This window comes from Anomaloglossus baeobatrachus, chromosome 6 (genome assembly GCF_048569485.1).
Source record: "Anomaloglossus baeobatrachus isolate aAnoBae1 chromosome 6, aAnoBae1.hap1, whole genome shotgun sequence".
Taxonomy (NCBI): domain Eukaryota; kingdom Metazoa; phylum Chordata; class Amphibia; order Anura; family Aromobatidae; genus Anomaloglossus; species Anomaloglossus baeobatrachus.
In genome coordinates, this window is record NC_134358.1 from 481,134,899 (window position 1) to 481,162,435 (window position 27,537).

The following is a 27,537-nucleotide window of genomic DNA, read 5'->3' on the forward strand; positions in this document are numbered from 1 at the left end:
ATAGCCTATGATGCTCTCGGGGTCCAGAAGTATGAGTGTGCAAAATTTTGTGACTGTAGCTGCGACGGTGCAGATGCCAATCCCGGACATACATATACACATACACACACATACACACATTCAGCTTTATATATTAGATATATATAGATATAGATCTCTCTCGTTTGTTTTGTTCTCGTAGGCCCCTTAAAAAAAATGTTTTTGCTTTGCTAATTTACTTAAAATAAAGCAAGCTGGGCTTTAATTCAAAGTAATTTTGCGTGTATTGTAGTTTTATGACAGCCGCTGAAAGTCTACATGCTAATTGTACATAATTACATGCAGCAAACCCCGAGTCAGGCCCCTCCCTGTATTTAATCTCTTAATTCTATAATTGGATGCTTTCATAGAATGACCTCATCTGGGCAGTTCATGGATACGTGTTTGCTGTCTCTTTCTCCTGTGGGTTGTGTATGTCCTGGATTGTTGAAGAATGTAAAGGTAGACGAAGACATGGCAACACTCTATTAAAGAAACACTAAACCTAGAATTGAATAGTAAAAGTGGCCCGGGGATAGACTTGCATCCAGTGTTGGAGAGTGCAGACTTTATGCTCCTGAAATGATCTGTCATTAACCTGGCCTGCGTATATCCGATCTCTTCTGCGTTTTGCTGGCGCATGGCTTAGGGTTGGGCTTGGCTCAATGGATGGAGCTGAATATTCCTGCCTCCAATTGTCGGTGGAGCCGTGTAGGGCACCCGGCAGAACGAGCAGAGTTGAGATGGTTGCCGAACGATCAACCGAACCATCGTTTTGCTGACCACTCTCTATTGTATATGGGCCCCCTTTAGAATTCTTTAATATTTTTTTTTTTAAGGTTGTCAAAGTTTTTTTTTCATTTTTTGGCATGTTTACTGTATTTAAGGTACCCTAGTAAAGAAATGGTTAATATTTTCTTTGCCAGAATACACCAATAAAGCTCTGAATACTCTTTGCACATTCGATCAATGCCCCTTGAGTACATTTTTTAAAAGTGTGAAAAAAAAGTATTCCTTAGTGATCATACTTCTGTCCGACAAGCATCGATGTCTCCTGCCTTCATAGTACAGGTTGTCCATGTGTCCTGGCTTATAGCAATGGTCCATTTCTCCATTTGTTTAGTCTGCCTGTGCTCCGGTATAGAGTAACGTGTTTGCTTCTCCTCTCACACCTGCTGTGCTTAATGCTCAACACATTTTTTGCTTCTCATGTTACGGCAAGAGATCATGAAATCGGTGAGATTGTCATGAACCTATATGGTTATATGAACATACAGTGGCCTTATAATGATTGCAATATTTGACGCCTTTAGTACATGTGCACTAGTAATATGTACTTCAATTGCTTCATTAATTATCTGCTCGAATTCATTAAATCGAGGATCAACAAATACTGATGGATTTCAAAACCTTTTAGGAGACTCCGAAATCCAGATGGATTTTATTAGTGGCCAGGCAACAATAGAAACATTTGATAGTTAGAACCAGTTATACATTTCCTATACATTTGCTATTCTCAATATGGAGGTATTATCCGTATGTCCCGCGATAATACAGAACTATGCTTGGGACACCTAGAAGCTTATAATGATCTATTTCAGCTCTTTAAATCTAGTGTCAGGAACTCGAAGTTGGGACTGTATAGGTCGGCATTATCTAAGTAGTATTATTTCTCCTTGTACAGAGGGGAGACTTATAGACCATGCAATGCTCCTCTGAGAATTTAAATATGCAGATTGTCTCTTCTGACAGGAAGGTCTTGAACTCTACTGCTACCTATTGGCTATAGCAATCCCAAAAGTCAATATAGAGAACAAACGCTACCAGTTATGTTACCAATAGAGATGATCAAACCCTCAGATGTTTGGATTCAGCGGGTCAAACCAGACTGTCCAATTCGGGACCAGACTTGAGCCTGAAACCCATATAAGTCTATGGGGACCCGAACTTGTGTGCTGTAAAATGGTATTAGTAAGGGCTAGAGGGCTGTAAAAGGAAAGAAAATGGGGATTAAAGTAGGACAGTTATACTTACCGAGTCTCCACGGAGCTTTCAGACTGCTTCCGAAGTCACTTATTAAACCTCATGCATATTCACTGCTTCCCCCGCCCACCCAATTCTATTGGCTCTGTGATTGGTTGCAGTCAGACTATCGAAGTATGTGATTGGTTGCCCTCACGCTACCTGTCTGGGTCCCCAAAGTTCACCTCAGGTCTAAAATAAAGTCTCTGGTCTAAACGAGCCAGTGGCATCTCTGGTTATTGCCATTCTACTTGTCAACCACAGCTACCAGGCTGGTCTGTGTCATAGTGGTTGTGGACCGCAGCAAACAACCCATGTGCTCCGTTCTTCTAATAGATCAGTTGTTATATGTCCATGTGCATGAGCCTTCAGGCTTAGACATATCCGCTTAACTTTCTGCCTACATAGAACGTAATGTTTTTCTCGTTGAGGCACATTTCGGTACTTTTCATGTGGAGACCTGCTGCCAACTTCTCTTCAGAAATTTTGGGAGCAGCTTGGCGTTTTCCATTGATTACGAACTGTTCCAGACAGTAATGTTACTGTATTAGTCAGGAATTTGGTGCTTATTGAACAGGATAAATATTTCTCCTGGGTGATGATTGTTTACAGTCACCGAATGGCTTTCATTTCCATAGTCATCTTGTGTGGGGGTGGCTTTTTTATCTTGAAAAATATATAAATTAGAAAGTAAATGTTCCTGAACTTCAGCAAATTTGTAAATATTTAACCCCAGAAAATCTTTTGTTTTGTTGTAAAAACAAAAGTGTGTGTGTGTGTGTGTGTGTGTGTGTGTGTGTGTTATTATATAATATTTTTTTTTTTTTTTACACAGGAGCACTTTTCTACTTTTCTTTCTATTTCTTTTACACGCACAGACTGGGACACCAGGGCTGTGGAGTCTGTAAACCAAACCTTCGACTCAGACTCCTCAATTTCTCTTGCGCCGACTCCTACATATTGCGCTTATAGTTAGGTGAAAAATTTATTGTAATACATGAACATGTGTATGTGAACATCAGACATGTAATAATGTTTATGATACAATAATCAAGATATTTGGATAGAACATAAAATATATTTATTGGATACAACTTTAGAACACAAAAAACTAATAAATTGTAAATATGTAATACAATATGTAATACATTTTTTATTACATAGTGTATTACATATTTACAATTTATCAGTTTGTGTTCTAAAGTTGTATTCCAATAAATATATTTTATGTTCTATCCAAATGTCTTGATTATTGTATCATAAAAATTATTAAATGTCTGATGTTCACATACACATGTTCATGTATTACAATAAATTTTTCACCTAACTATAAGCGCAATATGTAGGAGTCGGCGCAAGAGAAATTGAGGAGTCTGAGTCGAAGGTTTGGTTTACCGACTCCACAGCCCTGGTGTCCCAGTCTGTGCGTGTAAAAGAAATAGAAAGAAAAGTAGAAAAGTGCTCCTGTGTAAAAAGAAAAAAAAAAAAAAAAAAGAAATTTACAAGTGATAATTAGGTAATTTTTTCACTCACTTAACAGAGTTGTATGATATAGTGTGAATTAGCGGTAGCCCCCCACCTGTAAGCTATATTCGGATTTTAAGACGCACCCCTCATTTTCCTCTCAAATTTTTGAGAAGAAAAGTGCGTCTTATAATCCGAAAAATATGGTATCTTCATAGGTTCAAACTACAGCTTTTTTGTGAGATGCAAGTTTTTGGGTTTTTTTTTCTTGTTTTTTGTTTGTTTTTTTTTTTGTTTTTTAGTGAGCGTCCAGTGGTATTTGTACAGAACCGCAGTCTTCTAAGGCCATGTGCACAGTATTTTGTGAGGTGTTTTTTTTTTACCTCATTATTTGTAGCCAAAACCAAGAGTAGTACAATCAGAGGAAAAGTATAATAGAAACACGAGCACTGCTTCTGTATCTATCACCCACTCCTGGTTTTGGCTTACAAGTACTGAGGTAAAAAACTGACTAAATACTCAACATGTGCACGTGGCTTAAGACAGAGAGCAGCAACTGATGTAGCAAGTGGCTCCCATTAGACCGTCCGTCACTTTTTGCTTCAGCATGGCCTAAGCCGACATTCCACAAGGGGTATCCATGAACTACCATCCACAAAATAAAAAATATTGTTAGTTTTTACATAAAAAAGTCAATTAAGTAGCTATATAAGACGTTTCTGCAATGTAAGGCCTGCTCAGCAGGATCTTTTATATTTATATCTGGTGGCACCTCCATTGTGCGGCAAACAACTGGTGGCACCTCCCCCATTTAGGCCAACAACTGGTGGCACCTCCCCCATTTAGGCCAACAACTGGTGGCACCTCCCCCATTTAGGCCAACAACTGGTGGCACCTCCATAGTGAGGCCAACAACTGGTGGCACCTCCATAGTGAGGCCAACAACTGGTGGCACCTCCATAGTGAGGCCAACAACTGGTGGCACCTCCATAGTGAGGCCAACAACTGGTGGCACCTCCATAGTGAGGCCAACAACTGGTGGCACCTCCATAGTGAGGCCAACAACTGGTGGCACCTCCATAGTGAGGCCAACAACTGGTGGCACCTCCATAGTGAGGCCAACAACTGGTGGCACCTCCATAGTGAGGCCAACAACTGGTAGCACCTCCATAGTGAGGCCAACAACTGGTGGCACCTCCCCCATTGAGGCCAATAACTGGTGGCACCTCCCCCAGTGAGGCCAATAACTGGTGGCACCTCCCCCAGTGAGGCCAACAACTGGTGGCACCTCCCCCAGTGAGGTCAACAACTGGTAGCACCTCCCCCAGTGAGGTCAACAACTGGTGGCACCTCCCCCAGTGAGGCCAACAACTGGTGGCACCTCCCGCAGTGAGGCCAACAACTGGTGGCACCTCCCCCAGTGAGGCCAACAACTGGTGGCACCTCCCCCAGTGAGGCCAACAACTGGTGGCACCTCCCCCAGTGAGGCCAACAACTGGTGGCACCTCTCCCAGTGAGGCCAATATCTAGAGGCACCTCCCCAATAAGACCAGCCACATTATTTAGAAAGCACTTGTCTAACCAAAACAAAACCACCAAAAACATATTTGTGTAACAGATATACCATGTTTCTCCTAATATTACTTCTTGCCCCAAAAGATCTGCTAGGACTTCATTTCAGGGCATGTCTTTGTTGTTCGTGAAAAAAGAAAACTGCATTTATTCTTAAACACAAAAAATCAATATATTCAAGTATAACAATATTCACTAGAGATAAACAATATAATCTGGCTGGGAGCCGACAATCAATAAACCTGTGTGTGACCACAAATTGGAGTACTAATATTCTTCTATAAAAATACAAAAGCCTTTATTGATACAATTACAACATGAAATTTACACTATGTAATACAATACATTGAGAGGCAGAAAATCTAGAAAACACCCAACAAATTGGAGATGCAAGTTCAATCAGAATGCAAAATCTATAGTATATGGCTGCTTATTGTATGTCACACAGATTGCCAGTTTATTTGAAAAAGTAAAATATTTTAAAACTCTGACACACAAAGGTCAGTGTAGTAGCATGTCAAATAATCTAATATATAAAGCTGTGTGTGTGTGTGTGTGTGTGTGTGTGTGTGTGTGTGTGTGTGTGTGTCTGTATGTCCGCTAAAGGAATCCGCACCGTCGCATTTACAGTCACGAAATTTTGCACAGACTCCTGATGTGACCCAGGGAACGTCATAGACTATGTTTTGACAGGAAAATTTAACCGCGCGCTTTACAGTTACTCTCCTAAAAAAACATTAAAGTGAATGGAGCTGCGAGCTACAGGCTATTAATAGGAGCTGTGATTGGTTGCTATAGGAAAAAGGACATTCATAGTATAAGAAGCTTATGTGTGAGGTGATATGATGTCGGTGGGGAGACAGATATAGAGAGAGAGAGACAGACAGACAGAAAGAGGCACATAGGGAAAGAGACAGACAGATAGGTAAAAAAAAGACAGACACACTGGGAAAGAGACAGACAGAGACAGACAGAGATAGAGACAGAGACAAAGACAGACGGGGAGGGGGAGAGTGAGACAGAGTCAGAGACAGGCACGGGGAGACTGGGAGAGAGACGGTTACTATCCCTACCAACGCCTGCGTACTACAGCTAGTAGCATATAAAAGCAAGTCTATATATTCAAACATAAAACAATTCAAAAGTAAATATTCACGCACTGCACATCTGGTACATACCAACCTTTCTACTCTTCAGATCCTCTAGACTCCTGCAGTTACAGGACCTTTGGTGACATCATGGCCACATGATTTTGATGTCACCAAAGGTCCTTAAACGATCTTAACCTCCTGAATAGAAATGCGAAACCTGTTAGTGGGAGCCCTTAACTATTGCCGAGTTTGCCTCATCTTCCACCTAATGCTGCATACCAGCCTGTCTCCTCTTCAGTTCCTCCAGAATCCAGCAGTGAAAGGACCTTTGGTGACATGATGTTACCAAAGGTCCTTAACAAGTTTTAACCTCAAATGGAAATGCTTGGGACCTCTAAGAGTAGCAGACCCTAGGCTATCCACCAGTTCCTCCCTTCTCGTAAAACCCTGCTCCAGACTGGGCTTGGAGTATGACTTATATTTCTTGCATACTCCAAAAATCCTGTAAAATCATATTTGAGCTTATTTTCAACATAGGTCTCATTTTCGTGGGGAAACACGTGGTGATGGTAGTGCATGGCATTAAAAATCTAGGTTAATTCTACTAACACCTCTGTATATTCTTGAATTTGCAGTATTAAATTTGTTTGAAGCACAAAAAAAAGAAAAAAATAATATTTTGTGATATGTTGTCACAAGATGTGTATGCTGTTCATGCCAATGCTGTTACCCAGCGATTTCTATGGTTTATGTATCTTCCTACTGTTTCTACAGATGGCAATGAATTTGCAATCATCACGCCCTGTTACAACCCTGAACAACTTCCGCCTGAGAATTCTTCTTTTATGGAAAGAAATTTTGTCTGCAGATTGAGATGTCTATTGGATAACTCCTCTGGATTTTTGGTATGAAATGCATGTCACAAGCCAGAAAAACTAGTGTACAAAATATTAGATACACAGAGTATTTATCAAAGCCAAAAAATAAATAAAGGTAAAAATCTAAAAATAACCTATACAATGAAAGGTCCACCATCAATATTAAAACACCACTCCAATGTTTTTTCTTATTGCACTGCGGGAGTGGTGCTTTAAATCTAAATCCCCTGCACCGTCTCATACTCATCTGCCGCTGTCTTCTTCTGTTATCGCTGCTGCCCCAGTGTTTCATGGAGCGTGCCAGTGGTCACAACTCAATGCATCTCTATGAGAGCATCGTTCTAGCTGTCATAGAGCTGCATTGGGAGCTTATGATGTAACTTCTGACTTGCAGCCAGTTAGAGGTTGTGGTTTCTTTAAGATGGCGCCGCAGGATTGAAGCGACTCTGAAAAGAGGTGAAAGTGTCAGAGGGTAATTAAAGGTGACCAAACAGTAGGATTTTTGTACATAAAGTAAAGCTAGTGCTATACTGGCGCTTGGTTGCTGAAAGTATCCATACCTTTTATTCAGAATTTTGATGTTTTATTTCAGAAATATGTGTAAGTAAAGTTTCAGCAATGCACTGCTATTTGATTGACAGGTGCAACAGGAAGGAAATATGTGCGTCGGGTCTTGCTGTCTATTCCCACCCCTGTGTGTCTGCCTGTGCCAGAATTAACGTCTATGACGGCGACAGGGGTGGGAATAGACAGCAAGACCTGACCCAGGTATTCCCTTCCTGTTGCACCTGTCCGTCAAATAACCGTGCATTGCTGGAACTTTACTTGCACATATTTCTAAAATAAAACATCGAACCTCTGAAAAAAAGCGATGCTTACATTCAGCATCCTAACGCCAGTATAGCACTGGCTTTACTTTATGTATGAAAATCCTGCTGGTTGGTTCCCTTTAAAAGATCGAGGGCAAGGGACTTAGATTTAAACACAATTCCAGCACTGGAAAAAAAAAAAGGAGACAACTCTGGAGTGATGCTTTAAGCAACTAATGTTGGTAATACTAGATGCTTATTTGCAATGAAAAGTGAAGAGATGAATCACAAGTCAACCTTACCAGTATTCTCCTCCTTCTAGAATGGTGCCGGCCTCCACCCTTTTTACATTTTTTTTTATACTTTTGTCCAATCTGAGACCTATGACAGTTCATTTTAGCAGGTGGAGCTCATTGGTACAAGTTCTTTTCCTCAACCCTCGGTCATTCATTCTTTTTAAAGCTAAAGTTGTCAAAAATAAGAACCAGAAGCATCTATCTTGTCATATGTACCTATAGTGGGCTTTACACACTACGACATCGCTAATGCGTTGTCGTTGGGGTCACGGAATTTGTGACGCACATCCGGCCGCATTAGCGATGCCGTTGCGTGTGACACCTATGAGCGATTTTGCATCGTCGCAAAAACGTGCAAAATCGCTCATCGGTGACGTGGGGGTCCATTCTCAAATATCGTTACTGCAGCAGTAACGAAGTTGTTCCTCGTTCCTGTGGCAGCACACATCGCTCCGTGTGACTCCGCAGGAACGAGGAACCTCTCCTTACCTGCCTCCCGGGAGCTATGCGGAAGGAAGGAGGTGGGCGGGATGTTACGTCCCGCTCATCTCCGCCCCTCCGCTGCTATTGGGCGGCGGTTCAGTGACGCTGCTGTGACTACGCTGAACGAACCGCCCCCTTAGAAAGGAGTGCATCCATTAGAAGGGAACACAGTGATGAGTTGCCAGTAAAATCCAATTGATTGAAATTCCTGAGTGAAAAAAGTATTACAAATGACCTAAATGTTCTTGGAATTTCTAGTGAGATTATGGGTTGTTTACATACAGTATATTGATTATCACAGAGGCTAGGTAATCAATGTGTGATAAAGCAGCACTTTCTTTAAATTTAGAGCTGACATGGATTATCATTTTCTATTTAAAGAGGACAAACCACCAGGACTTTAATATATTAACTAAAGCCAGTGATATACTGGTTCTATCAAGCTGATTCTATACATACCTGTAGTTGTGAGATCAGATGTATAGTTTCTTGAATATAGGCAAGTAAAGTTTGTGCAATGCACTGTTATTTGATTGATAGCAGCTACAGAATATCAAATGGTTGGGTCTGCCTATGGAGGGAGGAAGGACAGGCAGACAGACAGAGGAGGTAATAACCAGCAAAACCCAACCGACCTATTAGATATTCTGTAGCTGCTATCAATCAAATAACAGTGCACTTCACAAACTTTACTTGCCTTTATTTCAGAAAGTATACATCCAATCTCACAACTAAATGTATGTTTAGAATCAGCATGATAGTGTCAGTATAGCACTGGTTTATATATGAAAATCCTGGTGGTTGGTCCTCTTTAAGCTCAAAGAGACTGATTTGGAATTTGGGTAGAACCATGTAGTGTGCAGTGACATTAAAGAGGTATTCCCATCTCCAGGATACTATCCCAATTTGTAGTAGGTGTAGTAATAATAATAATAATGATAATCGCAAATACCTCCAATTAGAAATATAGTATAGATCTCCTGATTAGATGTGTCACTTACCTCATGTGTTGGGCATTGAAGCTCAGGTATCCATGAGAAAGACCACACACATAGTGACAGGCACTAGTGGACAGAACCATGGATACCTAGGCTATTGCAATGCCCTGCACATGATATAAGTGACACATCTAATCAGGAGAACTATACTACATTTCTAATTAGAGATATTTGCTATTCTTATTATTCCTACTACATCTTGGGATAGGATCTTGGAGATGGGAATACCCCTTTTAAGTTACTGATACAAGTATTTATTCTGCTTGAAGTTTTCACACTGTTTCCATATTGCCTGTATATTGTGCCTCATCACAAACTTCTTAATCGTTGCTTATTGCGGTGTTAAATAGAATAAGTAGACCTCCCTGACTTCTGTGTAATGGTCATGTGTGTTCATACGTTACACTGCAGGCCATGAATTTTCAAGGACGTCTGAAGTATCTTCATGGGCAGAATAAGAAAGGGAAAGATGGCTCCATAATCCCCCCTCAGCTTGCACTCTTTGCTTTGGCTACTCCATTGCAGTCTCCCTCCATCCTGGAGATTCGAACCAAAAACCTAATCTTCAGAACGAAGCACAAGCTGGACTTCACGCCGATCGGGTGTGACGCAAAGTAAGATCCCGGGGCACTCTGCTGCATGGAAGCTTCTCGTTTTGGGCTTTTATCCAATAATGTGTTAGATAATATTTGTATTTTATTACGTTTACATTCTAGAACGTATTTTCAGATTAGTCACAAGCTTTTTTCCCAGCTTAACAGTAACAAACACATCGGCCACAATGCTGTGTCCTTAGTCTCGTTGTAGTTGATTTATAATCGATCTCTTGGACTTTCTTGTTTCTCCACAGAGGAAGCTTGGTCCTGGGCTACACAGAAGCGGAGCTGTGCATTCGAGGAACAGGCTATCAGTTTATCCACGCTGCAGATATGCTGTACTGTGCAGAAAATCATGTCCGAAGTAAGTACTGCCAAACTTAGGGGTACTTTGCACACTACAACATCACTAGCATCGGCTAGCGATGCCGAGCGCAATAGTACCCGCCCCCGTCACACATGCAATATCTCGTGATAGCTGCCGTAGCGATCATTATCGCTACGGCAGCTTCACACGCACTTACCTGCCCTGCGACGTCGCTCTGGCCGGCGACCCTCCTCCTTCCTACGGGGGTGGGTCGTGCAGCGTCACAGCGACGTCACACGGCAGGCGGCCAATAGAAGCGGAGATGAGCGGGACGTAAACATCCCACCCACCTCCTTCCTTCCGCATAGCCGGTGGAGGCAGGTAGGAGATGTTCCTCGCTCCTGCAGCTTCACACACAGTGATGTGTGTTGCCGCAGGAACGAGGAACAACATCGTATCTCCTATTGGTGCGACATTATGAAAATGTCCGACGCTACACAGATCGCCGATTTTCGACGCTTTTGCAATAGTTTATCGGCGCATCTAGGCTTTACACGTTGCGACGTAGTTACCGGCGCTGGATGTGCGTCACTTTCGATCTGACCCCGACGATATCGCAGTAGCGATGTCGCAACGTGCAAAGTACCCCTTAGAGGGGTATTCCCATCTCCAAGATCCTTTCCCAATATGTAGTAGGTGTAATAATAATATTAGCAAATATCTCCAATTAGAAATGTAGGATAGTTCTCCTGATATACCATGTCTCTCACCTCATGTGCAGGACATTGCAGCTTATGTATCCAGGTTATGACCACGAGAAACTGTCACTATGAGTGGGTCATAACCATGGATGCCCTGCACATGAGGTAAGTGACATTGCTATATCAGGAGAACTATACTACATTTCTAATTGGAGCTATTTGCTAATATTAATATAATTATGCCTACTACATATTGGGATAGGATCTGGGAGATGGAAATAACCCTTTAAATGTTTTTGTTATATTATAGATTGAGATTATATTTCAATGCAATCTTCTGTGTATGTTGTCCATTGTTTCAGATAGTGATTGAGACTATGCAGATGCATAAGGGGCGATTCATTAAAGGGAACCTGTCAGGTGCAATATGCACACAGAACCTTAAGCAGTTCTGGGTATATATTGCTAATCCCTACCTAACCGTCCCTGTATACACTAGCATAGATAAACAGATCTTTAGAAAAAGTGTATAGAAAGATCCTTTATGATATGCTACTGAGGCCAGTGACTAGTCACAAGGCATTAATTCCTTTGGCTAGTCGGCCCCCTTACCATGTAAGCACGCCCTTATGGTCGTACTAACATGCTAATGAATGTGCAGCGTTAGAGGCATAATCGCGCTCACCTCTGAGCTGCCAACGTGCCAGACGCAAGATTTCAGCTCTGTGCATATGATCTCTGGCACTTCCGGTCATGTGCACTACACCAGTTTGAAGCTGGGACGCGTGCACCCAGGTTCATAGTGCGCATGACCGAAAGTACGGTGATCATGTCACTGAGCCGGAATCCAGCATCTGGTGCGGTGGCAGCAGAGGGGAGCACGACCATCCTCTGACGCTGCGCATTCATTAGCATGCCCATAGGGGTGTGCTTACATGCTAAGGGGGCCAACTAGCCAAGGGAATAATAATATAATAATAAAGTTTATTTAAATAGCGCCAACATATTCCGCAGCACTTTACAATCCGGTGGGGGGTTGTATAGACAAATACAAAACAAAATAGTACATAATTCAACAGCTACAGTAGGAATGAGGGCCCTGCTCGAAAGCTTACAATCTATGGGGGAACTAACGCCCTTGCAACTAGAGCCTGGCCTCATTAGCATATCATAAAGGATCTTTAGAAACACTTTTTCTAAAGATCCTTTATCTATGCTACTATAGTCTGGTACTGTTAGGCAGGGATTAGAAATATGCACCCAGAACTTCTCATGGTTCTGGGTGCACATCCAGGACCTGACAGGTTCCCTTTAAGGTGTTTTTGCCAGAAATCCGGTGTAAAGACCTTAATGAGTTGCAGTTTTTGTACAACTTGGCAGTTACGCGGAAATATTGTGACTTTTAGTTTTTATGCTTCAGTGGTAGCTAGCTCCGCTAATATGAGTGTAGCATGGTCGGGACAAGGCACAGTCACTTTCCTTCCATCAGATTCACCGTGTGTTATACCTTTTTAGTTCCGCCACTAATGTAGTGTAACTTACTCCAGAAATGGTTCATTAGGCTGTGCGCCACTTAATGATTCCGGTCCGTGACCCAGCAAGCGCTTCATTAACCCTGGCATGCGTTACACCAGTCTTAATGAATCGCCTTAATAGTTTTCCAGCATTTTCTTAAGGTATTCTCTCTTGTCGACGTCTCATTGTGGCTCGGGTTCATGTCTGCACTGGAATCTCCGTTCGATGGCTCCATTACAGATTCCATTGTGGTGCAGTGTTTTTCTTCCAGTAAAATGATAAAAACCATGATTGAAACCAGACAGATTTCATTATAATTGGGATCCGTCTGGCGCTGGTGGTGCGGGTCATGCACTGTCCTGGTCAAGAATTCGATCTTGCTGTTCCTAATGCTGGATAGAGAAATAAAATCCATAATGCTGATGTTAACTCGTCATATTCTGTTCTGTTTCATATTTTAAAATTAAATAGGCCCCGGAAAGCAATATTATGGGTGTTTTAAAAGCAATCTGTCACCAGGTAAACAGAGAGCAGAATAATGTATAGAGACCCTGATTCCAGCGATGTCACTTACTGGGCTGATTGCTGTAGTTTTCATAAAAACAGACTTTTGCAAGCTCAAGCTTATTAGATTTTAGTTTTAACTAGTAGTCCTCAATATATATGAGCTCTGTATAACCCCCAAAACTGATTGGCAGCTCTCTACCTATGCACAGTTTACACAGAAAGCTACCAATCAGTGGTATGGGGGCGGGGTTATATTATATCCGCATTCATAGAACTGTTAGATCTGCAGCAGATAAAACAGGGATTGTATCAAAATGTCAGCAAGAAGATCAGTAAGTGACACATCACTAGAATCAGGGTCTCTGCCCCTACATTATGCTGCTCTCAGATGGGTAGAAAAAACCTGGTGACAAATTGTCTTTAAGATTACAATCAGTGCTGCTTTGGAGTATGTGAGTGCCGGCAGCTAGAAGTGGAGGTGTTGCTATAATGACAGCTAAGCTCTTTATCAGGACGGGGATCTGGAGTGTGTTCATAAAGATAATACAAAACAGAAAGTATTCGTCAGTTCTAGGGAAGGATAATACGCTGTAGTGTTGCCTCTGGAGGCATGATTCTGGATTATGGCTAATAATTGGCCGTATGACACCGCAGGGAGCTTCCTTGTTCCTGATTATTGCCATTCTCTCCTTTTAATGCAGTGATTAAGACTGGAGAGAGCGGCATGACGGTGTTCAGACTTCTCACTAAGGACAGTGGATGGACTTGGGTGCAGGCAAATGCCCGACTGGTGTACAAGAATGGAAGGCCAGATTACATCATTGCAACTCAAAGACCTCTTGCGTAAGTGTTTGTTGTAAATTCCACGAAATTAACGTATAGTGTCCTCTCCTATTGTAAGTTTTTCCTCAATCTTGCAGAATTTGTTTGCGTCTTCCTTCACCTCTCTCAGCGCTTGCGCAAAAAAGGAGTCAGCCAGGGAGTTGCCCTCAGAACAACCAACATTTCCAGAGCTACCACCACCACTACGTCCATCGTTTACAACTTTTTGGCTGTGGGGTGGTTTATGTGGACACTGAGGGATGAGGAAGAAATGCCGCATGTTGGCACTTCATATGGATGTATACATCTGGATATGACATTTTATTAAGTCCTTCTGAAAGGGGCTACTGCCTTTAAATTAACAGATAAATCATCACTAGAATTTCAAGAAATTTTGCGTAAATCAGTAGTACAGACTAATATGAGAAATGTTATAATATATTGTGACTGTGTGTATAATAGGCATGAGAGAAAGCAGCCTCTTTCTCCACTAAGGAGCCTCCTCTTCCATTCCCCCACCTCCTGAAGTAATTCACTCTGGGAAACTACAAGGCTATGTGCCCATGGGGGAAAGTGTCCTGCGGTTATATCCGCAGGACATTCCGCAGGAGCTCCCAGAAAATTGCAGCACAACTTTGTCTGTTTCCATGCTGCGGTTGTATTGCGGAATGTCCTGCGGATATGGTGAGGGCTTTCTGCATTGAGGATACAGTACCATGGCTTCGGCACTGCAGCCTCAATGCAGAACAAGTGCTGAGTGATCGGGGCGTTCATACCTCCATCACGCAGCACTTCTCTCCGTCTCCGGCCGTGTTTACACTGTGAAGGAGAAGGTGGGCGGGCCTGAACTAGCTCCAGCTGTCACATGACCGGAGCTCGTGCAGGCCCCGCCCACCTCCTCCTTCCTGCTCCTGTGCACCGAGGGAAAATGACCGGGTGTCTGCTATCAAGGCAGGTAAGTATTGGGACCAAGGTAGGGGATTTCCGCAGGTAATGGCGCAGGAATAATTGACATGCAGTTATGTGCGGCTGCGGGACATCCGCAGTATATTCCGCAACGTGGACACAGCACTCTCCATGTCCCATAGGATAACATGGGGAGTGTCTGTACATGCTGAAACCTGCGGATTTATCTGAAAAATCCAGATAAATCCTCAGGTTTTCCGCGGCAAAATCCACAGAAGCAAGCCCCCGTGGGCACAGGGCCTAAATGCTCAAGCTGATCTCTGACAAAACAAGAAGAGGTGTCAGGTTACCCCTCCTATTAATCTGTATGGAGAGGGGAGGAGGAGTACAGACACAGGCAGATCACGCTGTAGCTTCATGCTGGAGTCACAGCCACACTGCTCAGTACTGCTATATAATGCCTCTTAGTGCTGCTGCTTATGTCTGTAGAGCGGGAATCCATAGAGACATCATGGCAACTAGTCGAGAGAACTGAAGATTAGAGATTTCCTTCAGGGGGAAATTGGCAAAAAAATGCAAGAAGTCGTATAATGGCCAGAAATGACATTAATTCTCAAAAAAAACATACGCTTTAATAGTGTCAACGGTGCCTCGTGCTATTTCTTTTTTTTTTTTTTTCTTTCCCTAACAAGGATGAGAAAAGTTCTGCAAACACAACTTTTTTGTCCGGTCTGCTAAATAACTGATCTCTGACGAATCCATTTTTTTTTTTTTACATTGGAGTCTATGGAGAACGGATCCGTTAACAAATTGCTATTTCGTCATCCGTTGTACTTGCATTTGTAACGGAACCGTTTTTTTTTTCTGTAGGATCCTTTTTCAATGGAAGTTAAATAGCAATCCGTTAACTGATCCATTCATAGACTCCCATGTTAAAAAAAAAAAAAAAAAAACTGATTCAGCAGACATCATTTTGCCGACGGATCCGTTCTAATGGATGATTGCAGGACATGTGGACTCGGCCTTACATTAACTGTAGAGCACACTTATATGGAATCCATATTGTAACTTTCCTACATGCATTAGAAAACCAATGTATCTCCAGATCCTGGCACCTCCATAAAGTACCATAGAAATGACCAGGTTTGTGCTTTGTTCTTTTTCTCCAAATTAACTTTGATTTCTCAATCTGTCTTTTGTTTGTTTTCACTGTTAGAGAGGAAGAAGGAGCAGAGCACTTAAGAAAGCGGAGCTCACAGCTGCCTTTCATTTTTGCGACTGGTGAGGCGGTTTTGTACGAGTCCTCATTTCCCTTCCAAGGTCTAATCGTCCCCTCCCAAAATAAACCTAAAGGTTCCTCAAGTAAAGGCAGCTCCGCCAAAGCCAGTGTAAATGAGCCGGTGAATCCTGCCTCCCTCCTGGGTGCCATGCTCAGGCAGGATGAAAGTGTCTACATTTGCCCTCCAGCGTCAAACACTTTTTCTTTTGAGAGTTTTTACAAAGATGGCAGAAACGACCTGAGCAACGTTTGGCAAGAGACCCGGGTACCTGTGGCAAATAACAATATGAAGCAAGAGGAAGGGGCTTTTTCCCAATTAAAAAGTGACTTGCAGTCTTCAGAGCACACAGATGTTTTACCCGAGGTGAAAAACAATGAGCTTTACAATATTATGAGAAGTTTAGGCATCGACTTTGATGATCTGGAGGTGATACAGCAAGATGAAGAGTTTTTTAGAAATGAGTTTGACTATCCCGACATTGGAGATATAGATGTGGCAGATGAGATCCTCACCTACGTGCAGGAGTCCCTCAACCGAAAAACAGACTGTATGTTCATGAGCTCTGTTCCCCAAATGGCTTGTGTGCAGGACCCCGGCAAAGTGGCACAAGATACAACGCAGATGCTTCAACAACCGCCAAACCAAATGATGCCGCAACAGCTGTGTCAAAAAATGAAGCACATGCAGGTCAATGGCTTGCTCACAAACTGGAACCCTGTGAATGGCGTGCCTGTCACTTACCAAGAACAGCAGCCGACTGAGCAATATGTACCTAGCCTCAATAATGCGGCTGCGGAGTTTTATAAATCTGAACTCAGCAGTGCTCCGTATACTTGCAAACAGGAATATATGCCTTACCAGGACCCGTTGCCTGCAGTGCCACTGCCTTCTAACCTTACACAGATGGATTTTGATCTAGGAAATGTGGATCAATCAATGTACTCTTCCTCCAACTTGGATGGGTTTTTGGACTGTCTCCCACAGACTCCCGAGCTCCAAGAGTGTAGCTTAAATGTCCAGCCCGTTCTGATGACTTCCCAGCCTTGCTATTCTGGTGCAGTGTCCATGTATCAGTGCCTCCAGGAACCGCAGCCATCTTGTCTGAATCAAATGCAATACAACGCGGTGATGCCCGGTCAGCAACAGATGATCAACAAAGTAAGGGGCAGCGAACAGATAAACTGCAAATCCTAAACTGTGTATGAAATGTACAAGCGGTGTATACCAGTGCATACAATTCTATTTAGTTACATTATGTTTTACAGAAATTAGTGGATAGGCGAGTGTCCGACAAAGGGATATTGGCCGGAGAGGAGAGCATCTCGCTCTAAAAGGCTGGCACTTCCATGTATTACACTAACACCCCTTATATAACCTGTGTAATGGTACATTTAAATGGAATCTCTCAGTAGGATCAACCCTCCCAAGCCATCTATATGGGAATGCAGATGCTAAAATCATGAATAAAATGGCACCTTGATATCTGCAATCCAATGTCTTATTCTAGAGAAATCCATTTTTTTTTTTAATATATATAAATGAGCTGTTAAGATCTATTGGCTGACATAGATCTTCCCACAGAGCTTATTTTATTAAAAAAAAAAAAAAAAGGGGGGGGGGGAGTTACCTCTGTGAGACATGTATCAGGAGACCAAACTGTCAGTCATTACATGTCTCATACCGATAGTGTTCCCTGCCATATACAATAAGCTCTGGAGGCCAGTTCTCTTGGAGATCTGTGTCCAGCCCATAGATTTTAACAGCTCATTTATATATTAAAAAAAAAATGTGGATTTCTCTGGAATAAGACATTAGATCGCAGATATCAAAGTATTATTGTATTTATCTACCTATGACCTACATGTCATTATACACTGCTTAGTAGGGTTGATCCTTCTGACTAATTGCCCTTAAAGAGAACTTGTCAGCACGATTTTGTAATGTAAAGTAAAGACGTGGCTGTAATGACGCTGTAATGCTGACTACATTGATACTGCTGATGAAGGAATCTGCTTTGTTGTTCTCTTTTAATCTGCATTTGAAGTTTTCTGCTAATTGGATATCGGTGCACAGGGGCTGGCTTGTACACTGGGTCTTTTCCTCCCTCTCTGTGATTCCCCGCCCCCTCTGTGAATGACCGGACTCCTCTGAATTCTCAGCAATGACCTGTCATTCATAGGCTGAAGGCAGACGGAGGAGACAGGGAATCACTGACAGGGAGGAGAAAACCCACTGTACAGTCTGGTCCCTGTGCACTGACACCTAATTAGCAGATAACTATAATTAGTGATTAGAGAAGAAAACCAAAGTGACTTGGTATTACAAACTCTTGATGACAGGTTCTCTTTATCTTGTGTGGCAACTGCTGTCAGATTCCAATCATGGTTTCTGATTTAAAAAAAAACAAACTTTAAAGAGGTCATATAGGTTGAAAATAAAAAAAAAAAAATAGGTTTGTTTGTAAAATATACTTCAGTTAACAAATGTGCTCCAATCCCGATATTGGGTCTGTGGCCAGTTCTGGGGGGGGCAGAGGACTGGGTTATTTTAAGGGAATATGTCGTCACAAATATCCTATTGTTTAAATCAGGTTTTTGTGTAATGTGCATTTTATAAATTTTGACACTTTTTTTTTAATATAGAGACAAAAAAAGGCCAAAATGTTAATCTTGCAATTTTTAGACTAGGTAAGGGGGGATTTTTTTTTTAGACTTGTACTTCCTGTGCTCCTGGAAGAGTTGTCATCAGGCTCCTTACCAGAGGCAGGCATACAATGATGGGTAACACCGCAGCCGACTCTGCTGCCCTCCCATCACAGTGACCTTTGCACACCCTCCTTACATGCTTCATTATAAAACATACACAGAATATTTTCATTGCTACTAATGTACATGTGAATTTGCTGAAACAGGAGCTTAAAGACTAAAAAAAATGAAATAAAACCGTGGCTAGTATGAAAATTACAAGATGTCTATTTTTTCTTTTTAATAGAGATGATGTTATGTAGAAAATAGACCAAACAATTAAAAAGCATGTTTTAACCCTTTCATGACCTTTTGAAGTGCCCATATATCATAGTGCGGGACAGGTTCCCGACCTTTTGATGGATGGGTACACCATGGCAATCGTGCGGGGCACATGAGCAATGGAAAACATATAGCAAAGCAAAAACGTTTTTTGTTAGTTAAAAAAAAAAAAAGCGTTGCTTAAGGTGTGATAGCAGTCAAATATATATATAAACCCCCCCAAGATATGAATCTGGTATCGCTGTAGTCCCACTGTCCTGCAGAATAAAGTAGTCTAATGACTTATACCGCACCGTCAACAGCGTAAAAAAGAAATAAAGCCAGTTCTTGACCTGCTATTGAATTATTCATTCTTCCTCCTATAGATCGCAGTAAGGCACAGCTCACATTTATCCAGTGCTCTTAAGTTGAGCGCTTACACCGGGGTCTCCATGTAAATCTCTGAAATACATCATTCAGCCAGAACCCACCTGGAAGATTCCCTATAAAGAGGCAGATGGAGACACTGTGTGCGCTGTCTGGCCTGTGATCCAGCAGTGTCCTTCTTTTTGGGCGTGCACAAAAGTGCAGTTGGCCACAGTTCTGTGTACCTGTTAAAAGCCGAACACCACTAAAGAGAGCCCAAAGGGAGTCTGGTGTAACTCCACCTGACCCATTAGTGAATGGATTCGTAAAGAGGGTTTCATCTCAATCACATGTTTCAGGTAATTAGATGGAAATTCAGATGTAAATGCTCAGCGTAGAGCACCGAATACACGTGAACTGATCCAAAATGTTCTCTTCCCTAAAATCACACCAATAAAGGCTTTAACTGAACCCACAGAAAACAAGTCTCCACTGGGGTCCGTCACCTGTTAACAGAAATATTGGGGGTGTCCAAGTTACTAGTAGCACAAAGGCTCTAGAAAAGAGACATGGCTCTCACCAAATGAAATCTAGCAAAATTGGCGCTCCTAGAAACAAATCTCCCCCCCCCCTTCTGAGCCCCACAATGTGCTTAAGCTGCAGTTAGCATCCACATGTTTGACATTAGCATAGTGAGGAGAGCCCACTTGTTTTACAGGTGCGTGGTTCTAGAAGCCCGAGCTGGGCACAATGTATTGGGCACCACAATGGTAGATTTGCAATTTTCACTCTGCAACTTCCACTGCGTCTTATTTCTGGAAAATGCCCATAACGTAAAAATAGTAACTACACCCATAGATGAATTTCCAGAGGGGTAAAAATTCTAAAAAGGGTCACTTGAAGGATATTTCCACTGTTTAGGCACATCAGGGGCTCTGCAAATAGCGTCCTAAAATTATTCTAGAAAATTCTGCGCAAAAGTCAAATAGCATTCCTCCCTCCAGAGCCCCATCGTGTGCCCACATAGTTCTGTACAGCCTAATATGGGGTAATTCCACGGTCAGCAGAAATTGTGTAACACATTATGGGGACATTCTTAGACATTTTCCCCCTTGTGAATATAAAAACTGTATTTTAATGATAAAATTATGTGCCACATCTTTGGTGTTAATATCCTCACTGCATCACTAAGGGGTGCAGTTTGTAAAATGTGGTCACTTATAGAGGATTCTGCTGTTCAGGGGCTCTGTCAATGTGACATGACCATTCCGGCAATATCTGCATTTCATTATGGCGCTTCTTCCCTTCTGAGCTTTGTTCTGTGCCTCCAAAGTAGTTTCTAACCACATATAGGATATTGGCGATCTCGGGAGCATTTGCGTAACAAGTTATGTGGTCCATTTCCTAATAGCCCTTTTGAAAATTAAGAACTTGGGGCTAAAACAACATTTATAGTGGAAGAAATTACATATCTTATTTCTGCATCCCAATCTAACACAATTCTGTGAATCATCTGTGGGTTTAAAATGCTCACTACACCCCTAGACAAATTCTCAAGAGATGTACTTTTAAAAAGGAGGTCACATGTGGGTGGTTTCTGCTGTTTTGGCACCATAGCGGCTCTTCAAATGCGACATAGTGACTACAATCTATTCCAACCAAATCTGCACTTGAATAGCACTCTTCAACTTCCAAGCCCTACCATGCATTCAAACAGTAGTTTTCCACTACTTATTGGTGTACGCAGGAGAAATTGCACAACAAATTGTACCATCCATTTTCTCCTGTTAACCTTATGAACATAAACCACTTGGGGCAAAAGCAACACTTTTGTGAGAAAAATGTAATTTTTATTTTCACAGGTCAGCTTAATAAAATTCTGTGAAGCACCTACGGGTTCAAGGTGCTCACCACACCTCTAGATAAGTTCATTAAGGGGTGTAGTTTCCAAAATCTGGTCACTTGTAAGGGGATTCCACTATTTAGGCACATCAGGGGCTCTTCAAAGGTGACATGGCATCTATCCATTTCAGCCAATTTGGCACTCAAAAATTCAAATGGATTTTCTTTCCTTCCGAGCCCTGCCATGCGTCCAAACAGTAGTTTTCTACCACATATGGGGAACCTGCGTACTTAAGAGTAATTGCACAGAAAATTGTACTGTCCATTTTCTCCTGTTACCTTTTATGAAAATGCAAAATTAGGGGCTAAGGTAACATTTTTGTGGGCGAAAGTAAAATTTAAATTTTGTCCTTCCATGTTGCTTGTATTCATGTGAAGCACCTGAAGGGTTAATAGGCTACTTGGTTGTGGATTTGAGCAGATTGAGGGGTGCAGTTTTCGAATGGTGTAACTGTTGGGTATTTTCTGTCACCTAGGCCAGTCACTTCAAATGTGATGTGGCCCTAAAAAAATGGTTTTGTAAATTTTGCTGTAAAACTAGAAATTGCTGATGAACTTGAATCCCTTCTAACGTCTTAAACAAAATAAATTGTTTCAAAATGATGGTTTTGTAAAGTAGACATGTGGTAAATCAAATGTGTAAATGTTGTTTTCTAACTCTCTTGTGTGATCCAACTATCTGGTTTAAGGGCATACAAGTTCAAAGTTTGAAAATTGCTCAATTTATTTATTTTTTTTTTCCTCCAAATTTCCAATATTTTCACAAATTAATGCAAAAAATCTTGACCTAAATTTACCAGTTCCATAAAGTACATTATGTCACTAAACACAGTCTCAGAATCCCTGGGATCCAAGGAAGCGTTCCAGAGTTATGTCCTAAAATGACACTGGACAGAATTGCAAAAATTTGGCCTGTTCGGGAAGGTGACAACCGGCTGAGGGGGTGAAGCGGTTAATACAAAAATCTGATATACAATAGGTAATTTTCTTATGTTATCCCCTTTAAGTAGCTAAGTCAGTCCTCTCTTCTGTCATGGCTGACGAATAAGTAGAGATGGGGGGGGGCGTTGGCGTAATGATTGAATAACCAGTCAGCCAGCCCCTCTATACACTGCAGTGCTCGGATGTCAGCGGGATAATATTCTCGAACACAAGCCGGAAATTGAGTTGCCGAGACCAAACCTGATATCTAGAGATCGGGGCGTCTTTATTACAGGGGTTGTCCTCTACTTGGACAGCCACTTCTCATTTCCATTGTTCGCCGCCATAAAAATAAATAATCCTATACTCTTCTGCGGTGCGGCCGCCGTTCCATTGATGTCTGAAGCCACGTTCCTGAGCCCACGTGACCTTATGACACATGGGCCCGTGAAAATTCAGCACCGGCTTCCTTCACCCCGCCTTCGAATGTTTGAGTAGTAAGTCAGCACAGCGCTCGCATCCTGTTGAAATGTCCGAAGGCGGAGAGACAGATGCCGGGTGCTGATTGGTTGCATGGCCCGCATGTCATAAGGTCACATGGGCCCCAGTAACGTGGCTTCAGACAGCCCTGGAACCGTGGCTGCACCAGAGGAGAGTAGGAGAGTATAGGATTATTTATTTTTACAGAGACAAGCAAGGGGAATGAGAAGGGGTTGTCAAAGTAGAGGACAACCCCTATAATAGGAGTGTATCAGTAAGTTGTATTTTTTTGTCATTTTACATAAATGAAAATATTTTCTACAATCTGGACAAGAACTCTAACTCTACTATTGTAACATACCCACATTATTACTTAAATAGGAACTAAATAAGGGTGTACAATGACACATCTCCGGATCACATCTGATTGACATTTGAAGGATGATGTTTTTGGCTAGAAGCACAGCAGATGTTTCTTTGTATGACATGTTCTGTTCAGGTTGTGGTCAGGAGTATTATCAGTGCTTCCTTGTATCTCCTGCAAACTGGAGTGTTTGTGGCAATATCAGGAATGAGGGCGTATATAGAGATGTTCTCATCAATGGAGTCCAACTGCTGGAATAGTTCCCGAACAGAGAACGTGTTGAGTGATAGGGGAAGAGTCAAGCATCCACATTTATAGGGAGCCTGCTGTATTTTCATTGGATGCTATAAAAATGAAAATCTGAAAACATGGTGGCTCAGTCACAACATTTTACAACAAAAACTATACATTACTAAATGGATCTCTTAGACCTCATACTAATGCTGTGTTTACATTGAAAAATTTTCAGAATACCTGTATAATCCATTCTGAAGGTTTAACTCGATCTCTGCCTATCAAGGCCATCATAAATGTTCCTCAGGGTCCCTCCTCCTCCTGTTGTTGCTGAGATGTCTCACTGATTAGTACAAGCTACAGCTGTCCTTGAGGTGATAGGTTGGGAGGAGACTGAATACACTTCAACTCATAAGCTATGTCTTTCTATTGATGGACTCTTAAAATCATCATGTTAACATCAGAATTATATTCACATTCTGACATGGATTTTTAAAGTAAGTACACCAGCCGTATCAAGTCTAAGAGAGCTACTTAATTATGTCTGCAGTCTGTATTGTAACATTTGGTGACAGATCCACTGTAAATATAACACAAAAATCAAATTTCAATTTATTTTCCTTTTTTATATTTTCAGTTCTATAATGTGTGACAGTACGCTGCTCCTCCTACATGCTGAGGATGTGGTTGGACCAGGAGGCACATGGGCAGCTAGTCCAGCTGTGATAATCTCCTGCTGATAAAACACTGTTGAAACTAATAAGTGACACATTCCTGAAATCAGTGTCTCAGCCCCTACCTCATGCTAACCTCAGCTTACAAAGTGAAAACCTGCTGACAGATTCCCTTTAAGCCTTCTTCTTATTAATTGTAAATTGCAGGACATCTTTAGTGCGTAAGATGCATGTAGAATGGTCAGGTCATGAAGGTCACTTCTTTTAACCATTTGGCTTCTTTGGAAACCTGAAGAGGCTAAAAAGACGCTCAAAATCCTGAACATATGAAGAGCAAGTTTCTACATAGAAATGTATATGTTCATTCTTTTTCTAGCGCTTTTTCAGTCAGGTTTTGGAGAAGACACTCACCAAATCCACCTGAAAAAACACCATACTCACCAGAATATCTTTCAAGCAGCCTTTATGGGGTACACAGCATCCACCCTTGTTTGGGGTTGTCTTGGTTTTACTCCACCTACTTCTTGTGCACTAACTAAATGGCTGGATGTCCGCTGCCCAGGTGTAGCCTGTTGAGGAGGTGTTGGCTTGTTTTTTGTAGCCTGTTGAGGAGGCGTTGGCTTGTTTTTTGTAGCCTGTTGAGGAGGCGTTGGCTTGTTTTTTTCTAAGACATATTCATAGTGTTGGCCTCCAGGTGGCAGCATATATCCCATGGCGCCTGTGTCTTTTTACCGTCAGTATACCTGGACAACATACGGTAAACACTTTTCATTCTATAAATGGCAGATATAGCTAGAATATAATAAAAATATTGATAAACATTTGTTAAAAATGCAATGTAACCCCTTAACGACCGCGGGGAGTAAAATTACGTCCTAAATGTCATAATGTTACTGCCCGCGGTCCTCCGGCGGCAGCATGCCGCGATCAGCGCACATCTCAGCTGATTCTCACAGCTGAGATGTGTGCCTGCTAGGCACGAGCAGAATCGTTATCTGCTCGTGCCGATTAACCCCTTATATGGCGCTGTCAATACGTGACAGCGCCATTATAAGCGCGATCGCGGTAAAGTTTTACTTACCGCCCGATACCGGAAGTCACGTGACGCGATCACGTGACTTCCGATAGTTGTCATGGTAGCACAGGGTCATGTGATGACTCCTGTACTACACCTGACTTGCTTTCACTTTCGCTGTGCCAGCGGCATAGCAAAAGAGAAAGAGAGCGTATCTGCTGTTTACAGCCTTGTAGCTGTGATCAGCAGATACTGCAGAGCGATCGGAATGCTGATCGCAATAGCCCCCTAGGAGGATTAGTAAAATAAAAAAAAAGTAAAAAAAAAAAGTTTTAAAAAATTAAAAAAAAAAACCTAAAAGTTCAAATCACCCCCCATTCGCCCCATTGAAAATTAAAGGGTTAAAAAAATAAAAAATATACACACATTTGGTATCGCCGTGTTCAGAAACGCCCGATCTATCAAAATATAAAATCAATTAATCTGATCAGTATACGGCGTAGCGGCAAAAAAATTCCAAACACCAAAACGATGTTTTTTTGTCGCCACAACTTTTGCGCAAAATGCAATCAAAACGTAGAATCTGCGCAAAAATGGTACCGTTAAAAACGTCAGCTCGAGATGCAAAAAATAAGCCGTCATTGAGCCATAGATCCCGAAAAATGAGAACGCTACGGGTCACGGAATATGGCGTAAAACGTGCGCCACTTTTTTCGGACAAACTTCCGATTTTTTAACCCCTTATATCGCACTTTTTTGCAATTTTTCAGCATTTGCAATTTTTTTGCAGTTTTCTAGTACACTATATGGTAAAACTGATGGTTTCATTTAAAAGTACAGCTCGTTCCGCAAAAAATGAGCCCTCACATGACCATATTGACTGAAAAATAAAAAAATTACGTCTCAGAAAAAGAATGGCGAAAAAAAAAACGGAAAGCGAAAAATCGGCCGGTCGTGAAGGGGTTAAGATAACATTCAAAGCTTAACAATGAGTTGCCTCATACAAGAAGTGTCAGCCAAATGTGACTTCTAGACCGGTCAGTGTAAAAACTGGACCATTTCAAGTGCAGTTGAGCACAGGTATTCTGTGGCTGCCGCACTAGAGCTCTGCTAACCGAATACCTGCCGGCCAGTAGTGATGGGCGAGCCCGGACTGTAAAAGTCTGGATCCACGTGGGTTCAAAAGAACCAGAGCACCGACCCCGTGCCCAGAGTTCTTAGGGAACTCTAGGTAACTATTCGGGTACGGCAACTCGGGTAATTAAAAATTTAAAACAGGAAAAATAAAGAAAAAAGGAAATCAGTCACATTATACTTACCGAGTCTCTTGCGCACCTGTACGCTGGTTCCGGGCCGCTCACACTACTGCTGGGGCTGCTTGTTAACCTCATACATATGCACTGCTTCCCGCACCCACTGGCAGTTCCCATGTCTGTGATTGGTTGCAGTCAGACCTCGTCCCCACCCTGTTTGACAGTGTGACTGTTTTCAATCAGAGACACGCGGTCTGTGTCTCTATATTGGTGTAAAAATAAATTAAAAAATTGGCGTTGGGTCCCCCCATATTATAAGCTGTTTTATAAAATTAATTATTTAAATACATAACAAAAAGCGGCATGCAGTCTCGTATTTTGATACACAGCCAAGATAAGTGCACGGCTGGGGGCTGCAGCCTATAGATGTATGCTTTATCTGTGCTGGGTATCATAATATGGGGGAACTATACACCATTTTTTTTTTATGCACCAATATAGGGATACACACAGCGCCACTGATTGAAAGCAGTCACACGGTCACACATGGTGGGGGAGTGTCTGACTGCAACTAATCAGATGTGTAGGCAGGGAAAGTAGTGCATATTCATGAGGTTAATGAGGGGCCCCAGAAGTAGTGTGAGCAGCCCGGAAGCAGTGTACAGCCATGCGGGAGACTCAGTAAGTATAACGCGCTTGCTCCAATCCCCCTATCCCTTCTTCCACCATATTAAATCACAGGATTCTGGTCCCCATACACTTAGATGGGAACCGGCGTCCGGCCAGATATCTGGGATCAATTCTGGGCCAGAACTGTTTTTTTTGTTTTGTGTTTTTTTTTGTTTCTTTTTTTAAACCCGGTTGTACCCACCAATCCTGGTTATCTGCGAGTCCGCCCATCACTACCTGGAGCCTTCCCATTAGTAGGCTTGGCATGATGTCTGTGACATTATTCTGGGCCCTACTTTAGTAGAGCCTCCTGACAGGTAGGAGGAGGTTTACAAGGCTCTGATCCGGTGGGCAAAGACTACTGATGTTGCCACAGTGAATCTTTACAT

The 27,537-nt window shown here is 42.1% G+C and overlaps 1 protein-coding gene across 2 annotated transcripts in view; it reads left to right on the forward strand.

Annotated features, from left to right (window-relative positions):
• Positions 1–27,537, forward strand: part of AHR (aryl hydrocarbon receptor) — a 178,601-nt gene that overhangs the window by 143,785 nt on the left and 7,279 nt on the right. For both annotated transcript variants that reach the window (XM_075315371.1, XM_075315373.1), the window contains exons 6-10: positions 6,942–7,072; positions 10,043–10,245; positions 10,482–10,591; positions 13,959–14,100; positions 16,202–17,423. In XM_075315371.1, the coding sequence (XP_075171486.1) occupies positions 6,942–7,072; positions 10,043–10,245; positions 10,482–10,591; positions 13,959–14,100; positions 16,202–17,423 (1,808 nt within the window). The remainder of the gene's footprint in view (positions 1–6,941; positions 7,073–10,042; positions 10,246–10,481; positions 10,592–13,958; positions 14,101–16,201; positions 17,424–27,537) is intronic.